The sequence below is a fragment of the Ochotona princeps genome, chromosome 9 (genome assembly GCF_030435755.1).
Source record: "Ochotona princeps isolate mOchPri1 chromosome 9, mOchPri1.hap1, whole genome shotgun sequence".
In the NCBI taxonomy this organism is placed as follows: Eukaryota; Metazoa; Chordata; class Mammalia; order Lagomorpha; family Ochotonidae; genus Ochotona; species Ochotona princeps.
Window position 1 is genome coordinate 42,718,348 of NC_080840.1, and position 13,525 is coordinate 42,731,872.

The 13,525-nt window shown below is 37.4% G+C and overlaps 1 protein-coding gene across 1 annotated transcript in view; it reads left to right on the plus strand.

The window, feature by feature from the left end:
- Positions 1-13,525, plus strand: part of RP1 (RP1 axonemal microtubule associated) — a 280,642-nt gene that overhangs the window by 109,325 nt on the left and 157,792 nt on the right. Inside the window, exons 10-14 of the mRNA XM_058668634.1 lie at positions 1,885-1,961; positions 2,076-2,107; positions 2,259-2,388; positions 9,708-9,811; positions 11,310-11,483. Coding sequence (XP_058524617.1) covers positions 1,885-1,961; positions 2,076-2,107; positions 2,259-2,388; positions 9,708-9,811; positions 11,310-11,483 — 517 coding nt within the window. The remainder of the gene's footprint in view (positions 1-1,884; positions 1,962-2,075; positions 2,108-2,258; positions 2,389-9,707; positions 9,812-11,309; positions 11,484-13,525) is intronic.

The window sequence follows — 13,525 nt, forward strand, 5'->3', positions numbered from 1 at the left end:
CTTGTTGCAGTATTACAGTTCAAATTCAATCAAGATTCTTTCTTTGCAAACATATAAGGTCACATATTTTTGAGAAACAGCTTTTTAAGTTATTCCTGATCATCGATAATTTTTGGGTAACTATTGTAAATATTATTCCTAGATGCTGCTGCTTTTATTCATAGCCATTATCACCATCCTTGATGACTTAAACTTCGTGTTCATTGGTAACTTAAGACAGAAATTTTAAAATAGAATTTTCTCCATGTATAAGTAAGAAAAATGAAGTTCTCCGAGAAGAAAATGTATTCCTATTGAGCAAGGTCCTGAAGCAGGCTGAAAAGTAATAAGTATATAGAACAAATTTGCATGTTAATTTTCTTTCAATAATGACATTGTTGACTCATGTCCTAGGTCTGATCTTTGAGTTATTTAGCCAGTAGTGGTGATAAAGTCTGAGTGTGTGTGTGTGTGCTTTTCCCATGGAACCAATAATAACCATGTATGAAATAACTGAAATAACTAATCATAATTTGAATTGTGGTTGTTATCTGAAGAATAGGACAAACAATCCATTGGATTTTAAGATCTACTGGTTTGTCACCCACCCCCAACCGGAGCTTCCGCAGGGGATGGAAGAAGTCCAAACACTACCGTGCAGAAACCAACCTCATCAGAAAGACAACCAGAAGCCCTGAGCGGTCCGCAGAAACAGAAGAACAATGAACATCCTTCGGGACCAGGGAGGAGAGCTTTCTCTGGTCCGAGCCTGGCTCCAACTCTGGACCCCCACTCTCCCTTGCAATGACCATCGGGGTCGCTCCAAAAACCCCTCATAGCAAACAAACAATCATACAAACTAAAAAAACCTAAAATAAATAGACAAACAACAAAAAGTAGAGCTTAGAATCTGACAGGAAAGAGCTGGCGTGGATTGGCTCATGCCTCGCTGGGTGGGACACGAAGATTAGTCACTCCTCTCCATGGTGTTGAGGATTTTCCTGCACACCCCCCCCCCCCCAAAAAATGTTCTGCGCCTTAATTGTCGACAAATGTCTTGTTAGAGTTACAAGCCAGTCTAGATTATCCTAAAATCTGCCAAGATCAGCAAAATTATACTTCAACACAACAAATGGCTAAATACTAAAATGAAATAGACGACGAGACAGCTGAATGGTACCTTATAGTCATTTTAAGGTATATAGCAGCCGGTCCTGTATATAAACTAAAATTGAAATGTCAATGAGCTAATCATAGGTTGTGGTTAAGAACTTGCTTTTTTTCTTTTTTTAACATACTGGTTACTCAAAACCATGTCAATTCCATAATGTTGCAAATTGCTGTTGATGTTATATTGGGACTCTTAATTGACTGGGATGATATTCTACCAGCTCTAACTTTGGACCAGAAATGGTCTCCTCAAGAAACTGTTCAACCCATCTGGACAATAAGTAGCTGGACTCTGTGCTTGGTATATGTTTGCAAGGAGAGAATCTTGATTGAATTTGAACTGTAATACTGCATCAAGGTGGAGGAATCCACCAGGGGGGAGGGGCGTGGGGAGGAGTGGGGGGACTCCCAGAGCCTATGAAACTGTCACATAATGCAAAATAATTAATAAAAAAAATCTACTGGTTTCGCAAACGGCAGGACTGACTGGTTAAGCAGCTCACTTACAGATTATGCAGAAATAATTTTCATCCTTACTAAATAGTTTGTCAATACTTCCTTGCATTTCTGTAGTTATTTAAGAATTTCCTTTTCTACGTTGTATTCTTCTGCCTTTATCAACTTTATGTTCATATTTTTAAATTTTTACTTTCCATTACTTCTGACTTTGGTAAATAATTACTAAGGGCCAGTGTAAATTGCATGAAAATTGTGGATGCACTTCTCTTTCATTAGATGGCTGGATCAAGGTGAAGATGATGGTACAATTGTCAGAGAACTGTATGCCGGGGATCATAGTATCGACTCAGCAAGTGAGTGCTGTGTATATATGTTGCTTGGAAAAATATGTTTTTGTTTTTTATCATGCTTGAAGGAAGTATGGGACAGCTGAAATTGATGATTTCCTCTTCTTTTTATCTTCTCAGGGCAGAAACTAGACTATAAGAGAAAAGAAACGGTAAGATTTTGCTTTGGTCTTAATTTTGGCACAAGTAATTCAAGTAACTTTTTGATGTGTTAAAATGATATGTATTTAATGAAGAATGCTGCTGTTATTATTTTTCCTCTTTGTGACTGCTCACAGTGGCATTTGTTTTGTTTATTTTTAGTGGGCTACAGAAAAATGGAAGCTTATGAAAGGAAATACTCTTCAGTTTTACAGTAGACAAACTGGAGGGTTTGTCCGTCTACATCCAGATGGCAGCGTTGATGCTGTTGGAGAGGAGGCAGACAAATATGGTAAAACCATTACACAAACTTTATGGTGCTGTGTAGGTCCAGGAGCTGAAGGAAGGTAGATTCTTTGATGCAATTTAATAAATAGTTTTGCCTCTCTCAGATGCTTTACATATTGCCAGTTTTAGGCCATTTTAAATAATTCATCATGTGCATTAATATAAATAATCAATAGATGGCAAGATTTAATGGTGGGCCATGTTACAATGAAAAGTATACTATGAAAACATTTTAATTAGGTGTTCATCTAACTGAAGAATAAAATGTTGGTAATTAATGCTAACTGTTCTTAACAAAGCAACAACTGTAGCTCGAGCTATGTGATTATTTAAGGAATTAAATCAGTTCTAGTAACATTGAGCACCCTTTCTGCAAAAATACAATGATAAATAATTAGAGAGCCACAAAAATAACTAAGATACATCCCAAACTCCAGAGATTCATGATCTAATGAAAGTGACAAACAAAAACAGTAATTCTAATAGTTGCTTGTAGCTGATTTCATAATGAAGTTACAAAGGAAAAACAAGGCAAAAAAAAAAAAAAAAAACCACCCAAAAGCAATAACTAAGATTGATGTTCAATATCAGCCTTTCCTGAAGTCATAATCCTAGGAGTCAACAAAGAAGGAATAACGTGATTTTTGCACATTCTGTCTTTAAGCCCAAATCTCCAGTGCTTTTTGAAATTTTAAACAAAATTTGCATGACATCTATGAATGCAACTTTGCTTTGTTAGTAACTGTTGTATCTTGAATGTGCTAAATTCTCATGTATAACATTTCATCAAACATGAAATTTCTACCTCATATTAGTGATTCCAAGAAGTAATGCAGTTTTTGCCTGCATGAAAATATGTGGCTATTTAACATTTCTAATAGTTTCTATTTCCAAAATTCTGAAATTGATCTATTCTTTTTTTTAAAAATTTATTTATTTTTTATTACAAAGTCAGATATACATAGAGGAGGAGAGACAGATAGAAATATCTTCCATCCGATGATTCACGCAATGGCCGGTTCTGCACTGATTCAAGGCCGGGAATCAGGAACTTCCTCCGGGTCTCCCACGTGGGTCCAGTGTCCCAAAGCTTTGGGCAGTCCTCGACTGCTTTCCCAGGCCACAAGAAGGGAGCTGGATGGGAAGTGGAGCTGCCGGGATTAGAACTGGCGCCCATATGGGATCCCGGGCACGTTCAAGGCGAGGACTTTAGCTGCTAGGCCATGATGTTGGGCCCAATTAATCTATTCTTTAAACACTTTTCTTTTTTTTTTTTTTTAAGATTTATGTTTATTACAAAGTCAGATATACAGAGAGGAGGAGAGACAGAGAGGAAGATCTTCCGTCCAATGATTCACTCCCCAAGTGAGCCGCAATGGCTGGTGCTGCGCCTATCTGAAGCAAGGAACCAGGAACCTCTTCCAGGTCTCCCACGCGGGTGGGAGGGTCCCAAAGATTTGGGCCGTCCTCAACTGCTTTCCCAGGTCAGAAGCAGGGATCTGGATGGGAAGTGGAGCTGCCAGGATTAGAACCGGCGCCCATATGGGATCCCAGGGCATTCAAGGTGAGGACTTTATCTGCTAGGCCATGCCACCGGGCCCTAAACATTTTTCTTATCTCCTGGTTTCCACTTGGGATCAGTTGGAATGATCCTTTAATTTTTTAAAGGTTAATGTATTTATTTTGAAAGTTAATGAGAGAGAGAGAAAAAAAAGAGAGAGAGAGATGCCTCTTATCTGTTGGAGATAGCCACAATGGCCACACTGGTAAGGCTGAAGCTGTGTACCAGGAGCTTCATCCAGATCTCTTAGGAATAGCAGAGACCCAAACACTTGGGCTGTCTTTTGCTGCTTTTTACCAGGTCATTAGAGGGAACTGAATTGGAAGTGGAGTAGTGAGGATATGAACCAATTCCTGAATGGGATGCTAGCACCCATATGAGATGATGGTGTTGCGAGTTGTGGCCTTAACCAGTATGCCATATACTATTGGACCTCAAAATGATCCTTTATGTCCTGTTTCATGAGTTTTCTGCTGCCAGCGTTGGCACTCTTTTTCTTTATTACTATAGTTCAAATAGACAAATGTGGCTTCAAAAATATCCCCTATTTTAAAATCAGAAATAGTGAAGGATCTGAGTTTTACCCTACTTGTTGGAAACATAATAACATTGGGTCAAAGACCATTTATTTCTCACAGCAAATGCATCAGCCAGAGAAATATCTCACTTATGTTTCCTGAACCACAGTTCTGCAGTTCTTTTAGAAGAGCCTGATGAAATGAGCCTGCAGTCAGGTACACTAAAAGGGAAAATTCCCCATATAGAAGAGTGTCTTACATAGGACCTTCCACCTTTTCCTCCAGAGAATGACACAGACATACAGAAAAACAGAGATACAAAGAGAATCTATTTTTATTCTGGAAGGTAAAGAAATGTCCTTCAAGAATAGGAAGGCTTTGCCTTTTTCCTCAATCACCTGGGATGTCTCAAGAAAGAAGACAAGGGACAAGTGTTGTGGCACAACAGGTTAAGTACTGCTTGGGATTCCCGTGTCTCATGTTGTACAGGAAGTTGAAGCCCTGCATACTCTGCTTCCGATCCAGCTTCATGCAGGTGTACCTTGGAGGCAGCAGGCAATGGCTCAAGCATTGTGATCTTGCCACATATATAAAAGTCCCAAAGGAATTCCTAGTTGGGGTTTTGGTTTGGCTCAGCTACAGCAACTATGGCCGTTTGGGGGAGTGAACCAGTTGATGTCTCTTGCTCTGCCTTTCATGTATACACACACACACACACACACACACACACAGATAAGATAAAGGATGTGTGTGTGTATATATATATATATGAAAGGCATATATATACATGCTTTATCTTATAAACAGAGAAGAGTGCTTTCTTTTCTGTGTTGAAATGTCTGCTTATAAAATCAGTTTATGGGGACAGGTGCATGGCACAGCAAGTTACATTCCAAATTAAGTACAAAGGTACAGTTTGAGTCCAGCTGCTCGCCTTCTGTTTGAGCTTCGTGTGTCTGGAAAGGCAGCAGATGATGGCCCAACTATTTGAGTCCCTGACACTCTAGTGAAAGACCCAGATGGAGTTCTTGGCTCCTCTCTTCAGCCTGGTCCATTCGCAGCTATTGCAAGCATTTGGGGAGGGACTAATAGATGGAAAATCTCTCTCTCTCTCTCTCTCTCTCTTTCTATTTCTGTCTTTGTCTTCATCTCCCTTTCAAGTAAGTAAATAAATAAAATTTAAAAATTTAAAAAAATAAAAAATGTTTTAAAAATGCCTTTGCTCACAGGGATTGAGCTATCCAGGAACATAAGAGATCTAGGGACTGGAGTGAGTTCTCCTCTGCACGCATTCCAAAGGCCAGTTTATGAAGGGACCTTGCCACTCCCACATCAAGGAGGGAAATCACCCTTCCTGAGTTATCCCTTTGTACATGTTTTGAGAAAGGAATGCAACTGAAACAACACTTCTAGGGTTTGTATCTTCCACTTTGACTTTCTGAATTGATCCTTTCTGGAACTTTTACCTTAGGCCAATGGCCAGCGTGTGAGCCTCTGTGTAGACCAAACTAATGGAAAGAAGAAGAAAATAGAGAAACATTTTACTCTTCATACTTTCTAGCAGTGTATAACACAAATCCAGTAAAAAGTCAATGAAAATTAAGTATGGATTTCCCATTTTTTTGCACCAAAATAAATTTACCTTGCAATTCCATTTTTCATAAAACTTTTGAAATGCCTTGTGTCAAGGATTTCTAACACCCAACTTTCAGCTAAAGAAAAATTGTATGGACACAAAAATCAACAAAGAAACATTGATTTTAAACTTCACTGTAGACAGAATTGACCTAACAACATTTACAGGGTAGTCCATCTAACTGATCCCATTTTATTCCTCCATTCATCTCAATTCAGTTTTCTCCAGAATAGATTCTACATTGGGTCATAAGAGAAATTTAAGAAGAGTGTAGCACTTATCTTTTTTGACAGCAAGGTAATAAAACTAGATATCATGGATGAACATTAGGACACAATAGGTTTGGCTGACACAATAGGTTTAGCTGACATCCCATACTGGCGTGCTCTGGATGGAGGCCTGTTACTACTTCTGAACCAACATGTTGCCAATGTGCATTTTTGGAGACAGCGGATAATTGATTATAGTATGCAGTTTCTGCCACCCATGTGGGTAGCCTGGATGGAGTTCTGGACTCTTGACTGTGGCTTGGATCAGCCCTGGTTGTTGCAGGCAGGTGAGGAATCAACTAGAAGATTGAAGGTTTATTTATCTTTGTTTATCTCTTTGTCACTTTGCCTTTCAAAAAAAAAATAAATAATCTTAAAAAACTAGAAGTCCACAATAAGATTGCTAATAGGAAAAAGGACAGAAATTTAATAGACACATGAAAGTTAAACAGCATGCTTCTGTAAAGTTCTATGACTTTAATCCTGGCAATGATGTTTTAAATATTATCTGAAAAGCAAAAGTAGCAAAAGCAAAAATAGATCAATGGGATAACATCAAATTAAACGTTTCCGCACATTGAAAGAAAAAATTAAGAAAGTAGAGGCAGCATACAGAATGGGAAAAATAAGCTATAATCTATCAAGTAGTTAATATGTAGCTATATTATGTTACTATACTGTATCATTATATACTATTGAGCTATAATAACAATAGCAAGAAAATAAATATAACAAATGACACATTTCTCAGAAGAGGATATGCGGATAATCATAGGTATATGAAAATTATTAACATTACTAATCATCAGGGAAATTTAAGTGAAAACCACAGCAAGTCACTTCACTCTAGTTAAATGGCTAATTATCAAAGTTGTGAGATCGGCAAGATGACTACTTACATACTATTGATTAGAATGTAATTAGAATAACCATTATGGAAAAGAGTAAGAAGCCCTCTCAAAATTTAAAAATATAGCTATTTAAAGGACATTTATCAGCAGTTAAGTCACTGCTTGGAACACTTGCATTTTGTATCCAGGTACCTAGTTTGAATCTTGGCTCTGATTTTGATCCTGCTTCCTATTAATGTGTACCCTGGAAGCAGTCGTTAATGGCTTTCCCTATTCAGTTAAGAGAGTCAAATTGAGTTCTTAACTCCTGGCTTCAGTCTTGCTCACTTATGACTTAAAGGCATTTGGGAAATGTGTGAATACATGGAGGATCTTTCTAAATATGTCTCTTTATCTTTCACATAAGACTAAAGGGAGACTCACCATATAATATAACAATCCCACCACTGAACACATATGCAAAGGAAAGAGGTTTTTTTTTAAGGAAATAGTTTTTAAAGGGATTTTTGCACTCCCATATTTACAGTGACACTGTTCATAATAACCAAGATGTGAAATCAGCCTAGATGTTCATTAATGGATAAATGAACAAAGAAAATGTTGTGTACACAATGAAATACCATTCTGACACGAAGAGTGGAATCTCGTAATTTGTAATAACATGGATGAATCTGCCACATAGAGAAAGAAAAATATCATAAGATTGCAGTCACATTGATATGCGGCATCACTCTATGTTTGGTATACGCTTGCAATGGGGAAATCTCAACTGAACTTGAGCTGTGGTTATGCAATAAGGTGGAGGAATCCACCATGGTGGGAGGGTTTGGGGAGGGGTGGGGAGAACCCAAGTATCTATGTAACTGTGTCACATAATACAATGTAATTACTGAAGTTAAATAATAAATAATTAAAAAAAAAAAAAAGAAACTTTAAAAAAAAAAAAAATCCTATGCCATAGAATAAAGTAAACTAGGGACTTGGATTGTTGAAGAGAAAAAAAAATGACGAGATGCTTCTGAAATGATATATGATGATAGATTAGAGGATGCAGGGACAAATGTCTAGAATATTCAAATAAAAAGAGCCAGAGTAGAGAGGGCATATACAGGTAGGAAGGGGAGATCAATTTGGAGTGATAACTAACTTACTACATTTATTTCTTGGGGGTTGAAATCTAAAACTAGTTGTAATGGTTCACAATTATAGAAACACACAAAAAACTATTGGCTTGTATGCTCTAAATGAGTGGATTGTGTGACATGTGGAGTGCATTTATATAAAGTTGTTGTAAAAGATAAAATTAAGAAATGAATTATTCATTAAAATTATTAAAATTGGTAAAATAATCTCTATAGTTTTATGGGTTTAGATTTTGGTATTATGATATCATATCAAATAGAAGTTTGAGTTAAACCATGAAAATTATTCCTAGCCTATTTTTTAATAACAGTCCCTTAGTGTTTGGAATCTTTAACCATTAACTCACTAGTTCACATTCTTAGTGAATCAGCTGAATGATAGTTTTTGGGAACTCTTGCTCTGAGTTTATTGATGAGAAAGCTGGAACTGAGATGTGAAAAATGACTTGTCCAAGGTTAGCTAATGAGTAGAGGTTAGACTCAAATCAGAATCTTGTCTCTTAGTTTTTTCTTCATTGCATTAACACCTTAAACAAGGATTATCTTCAAGTGCGCATCAACACAGCTTAATTTTTGAAAGTACCTAATTTTTAACCATTAAGATATATTTATTGGGTAAACAAAGGTGATTTAGAAATTAATTAGGTAGAAAGCTTTTGATTTGCTTTCATTTATAGAAATATGGGTTTAATGTGTGTTAGAGCATTAAATTATACAGTGAACTTGTTCTTAACTGAAAGTATTGGCCCATAAAATTTGTTGGAATAAAAACACAGTTATAGAATTCGTTAGCTGGATCTACTAATGCTAGATGTAGAGGCACATAGTAGGAATAAAGTAAATAATTAAAATAGACAGTGAATCATTTCACATTAACAATTGGTACTAAAGAACTGAAGTTACCCAAAAAGTATCATAATCCTCTTTCATGTGTTATATACTGACTAGGCTGAAATTTTGAGTTGGTACAAAATGAGCTGTGTTGGGAATGGTAAGAAGGTTGATCTAATTTTGCTTCTCTGAAAACATTTTGTAGGCACTATATAATGTATAGGATAAATTTTATATTATATGTCCAAACTCAGAGGCAACTCATTAGGAAATAAAGTGCATCATGACTAAAAATTACTTACCTTCCACAATAATTTTTACTTATGCAAACAAATTTACACATTATGAGTTACTACAACCTGAACATGTTGTAGAGAGGCATTTTGCCGTGTATCAATTAAAAACATTTGAGAGATGCTATAACACTTTTTATGAGAACATTTCAGGGTATAATTGAAGAAGAAAAAAGTGTTAAAATCATGAATTACTTGATAATAGTTAAACATGTTTTTTAGGTCTCTTTGATGTTACTTTCAACAAAGGAAATATATGTATTTTCCAAAGTCATGAGGTGAAGCATCTTTCTCTTGGTCTTGATAATGGCTTTGTTACTGGGATGGTGAGTAGCAGCTGTTCTTTTCATCAAATATTAGTAGTACCAAAACCCTGTACAGTATATTTTTGCATATATATATTCATTTTTTTATTATAGATGATGTTTACATGGTCAGTCAGGGTGGGAAGGATCTAGAGTTAGAGAGAAGTGGGTGTGATCATTGTTTCCAAGCTTGCTATTTCTTCTTCCCATTTTTGGAGGGAGGTGGGAGATAAGGGGATAGGCCCTACCATCCTATCCCACTAGGTTGTACTGTACTGGCGGGAGATCCTCTCAGTTGCTTGAGGCATATCTTTTCACCGGTATGGTCGTTTAGAATATCTGATGACAGTATTGGTCTGTGCTGAGGACTTGGAAGTATTCATCAGGTATAAACAGTGGTGGAGCTTTCCTGTTGTATTTGACATTGGAAACTTGCTGAACTTGCTAGACTTAATGTCTTGGTTTCAACCATTCAAGAGGGGCACTCCATGGGGCACTGAGGTGGAGAGGAATAAAGTAGGGCCTCAAACACTGTCTTAAACTAAGAATGACTGTCTGTAGCATGACATCTTCAGATACCTTAGTCTTTTTTTTCCCTTATTTTATTTAAAGATCAGGGAAGACCACACACATAGACCCCCTGTCTACTGGTTCACTTCATAAATATTTGGGATCCAGGAACTCAATGCAGATTTTCCACATTGGGAGGGGGCACTCACTAAACCAGTTTACCCATCACCTGTTGTCTCTCGGGCTGTGCATTAGCAAAAACCTAGGATGAGCAGCGATCAGGACTTGAACTGAGGCACTCTAACCTGTGATGGCAGCATCCTCATGCCTAGGGCAAGCACTTACCCCATAACCATCTAAAGGCAAAACCTGCTGATGTCAGTTTTTTAAAATGCAAAGCCTAGAATAATTCTAACTTTTTTTTTTAAATCTGAAAAGCAGAGAAACGGAGAGTGAGAAAGGGACTGAGAGAGAGCAGAGAGTGAGAGAGCTATCCTCTAGGTCATGCCTCAAATGTCTCCCAGCAGCTGGGACAGGACCAACTAAAGTCTGGAGCCCAGAATTCCATCTGGATAGCCTATGTGCATGGCAGGGATCCAGCTACTTCAGTCACCTTTCTGCCTTCCCCGGGCCTATTTGTAGGAATGGATCCAGAACAGAGCAGAGAATTCAATTCATGGAGCCTGATGTAGGGTGGCAGGCATCCCAAGTCATATATTAGCTGTTGTACCAAGTGCTTGCACCTCAATTTTCAGTGTCAAACACATTTTAAAAATTCACAAAAGAAGAAATGAAACATGAATATCAACAAAATGAATATTAACATCTTACTAAATTGTCTTGCCACTGCAGTCAAGACTAGATAAATAGTATAAGGATTTTAGACAGTGAAGTAGAGTGTACACACACACAAAATGTCAAGATATTGTAAATTTAAGTCTTGATAGTTAAGAGTTGTTGCTTTATTTTTCTTTCTTTCTTTCTTTTTTTTCTTTACATTTTATTTCAGGCTAGTGGTGGAGCTGCCACTAAACTACGGGTGCTTTATCAGCCCAATCGCTGTGCACTGCTTGAATCAGCAAGGGTTCCTGGTCACACAGTTATTTTTGATCATCATGGCATAGCTGGTGACTCAGCAGCAGGCTATGCAGACTTTTCAAAAGAATTTGTGATTTTTGTCAAGGTAAAGTTTATACTGCTAAACCTCTTAACATTTATATTGCTAAATACCTACTTTCTTTTGCCCTGTTGAGGATAATTCTTGGATTGAGTCGTAATGCAGTAATCAAATCTCTTTCCACTAGATGGCATTGATGCCTATTAATATTCTGTTTATCCAGACTTTGAAAGGTCGTAGGACCCTCAGCTTTAGCAACAGTGAAACTGTGATAGATGTAAAATATTATTTCAAATTGAAGTTGGAAGTAAAAACTGTGGATGTGGGAATTCTTAATAAAGAGCTTGAGAACCTCGCATTTAAGAATCAAACAAAAGTGTATTTTAACTTTCCTGACAGGATTTAAAGCCTTTGAATGGTGCGCATGTGTGATAATTTCATTATGTTTACACTTCTGTTTTTACAATGTTTGTGATATTGTTATAGCATTACCACATTAGTACAGTTATAATTTAGGAGATTGTCAATTTTCAATCACTTCACTGAGAATTTCATCACATGTGAGATGAAATCTGATTATCATAAAAATACTGACTTACCTGTATTTTAAATGTGAATGAAAAGAAAAATCAAAGGGAGAAACTTGATTTGTAAAGCATGATTGGTAAATAGTAGATCGTTATTCAAACCATAACTTGTTTATCTTTAAAACTTTTTGAACTTAGTATGTATTAAGCATTTCATCACATTGCTTTTTTTTTTTGAAATGATAATTTTACATTCTGCTCAATAACATTCAATCTAATAATATTTAGTATGGTGTGGTAGATTAAGCTACCATTTGAAATACTTTCAACCCATGTAAGAGCATTGGCTTGGGCTCTGGCTCCTCTACTTTCAGTCCAGTTCCCTTCAAATGCACGTGCAGATGAAGCAGAAGATGGCCCAAATGCTTGGGCTTCTGCTATTTACATGAAAGACATGGGTGGAATTCCTGCAACCTGGTTTTGGCCAGACTAGCCACAACTACTGCAACCATTTGAACCAGTAAACTAGTAAACCACTGAGCGGAAGATCTCTTTCACTCTCTCTTTCTCCCTCCTCTCTCTGTCATTCTGCCTTTCAAATGAGTTCATTAAAAATAATATTCAAATATAGGGATGTATGTATGTAATTTTTATTCTTGAACATTAATCTCTTCATTTTCATACTTGTGCATATGTTACTGCAGTACGTACTTTGACATATGCATTTGACCATATCTTTTGTTATTTTCTTAGCTTAGAAACTGAGAAATTGAATTTAGAAATCAGAATATGAAATTTTTTAAAGATTTATTTATTTTTATTGCAAAGTCAGATATACAGAGAGGAGGAGAGACAGATAGGAAGATCTTCCGTCTGACGATTCACTCCCCCAGCGGCTGCAACGGCTGGTGCTAGGCCGATCCGGACCCAGGAGCCAGAAACTTCTTTCGGGGTCTCCCACGTTGGTGCAGGGTCCCAATGCACTGGGCCGTCTGTGACTGCTTTCCCAGGCCACAAATAGGGAGCTGGATGGGAAGTGGAGCTGCGGGATTAGAACCGGTGTCCATATGGGATCCCGGCGCATTCAAGGTGAGGACTTCAGCTGCTAGGCCATGGTACTGGGCCACAATACGAAATTTTTAAGGCTCTAGGCGCACACTGGCATGCCCCCACTCCTTCTGCCCCTCAGATGTAACATTTTTTTTAAACTTTGGTTTAAGTTAAGCCAACTATGAAACTGTAGGGAACCAATTTTACTAACTCCAACTACAGGCTTAGGAATCTATGAGACCACTACCAAGACTTAATATAGTACTACAAGGATACATAGAATATATTGAAATTTAGCATACCCCCAGTGATGGTTTCGTAGAAAGGATATAGGTTAAAATGTGCTGAGGTAAGAGCAAAATTTAGGAAAAACACCATCATGGCGTTTCTTGTTGTTCTCTCCCATGCAGCCAGGACAGGTCTGCTCCCTCAGCAGTGATGTGTAACAGTGCACACAGGGTATTACCAATCATTTAAACTCCTCTTTGGTGTTCACAGTCTTCATTGTAGTTCTGTTACGTAAGCAGGGCC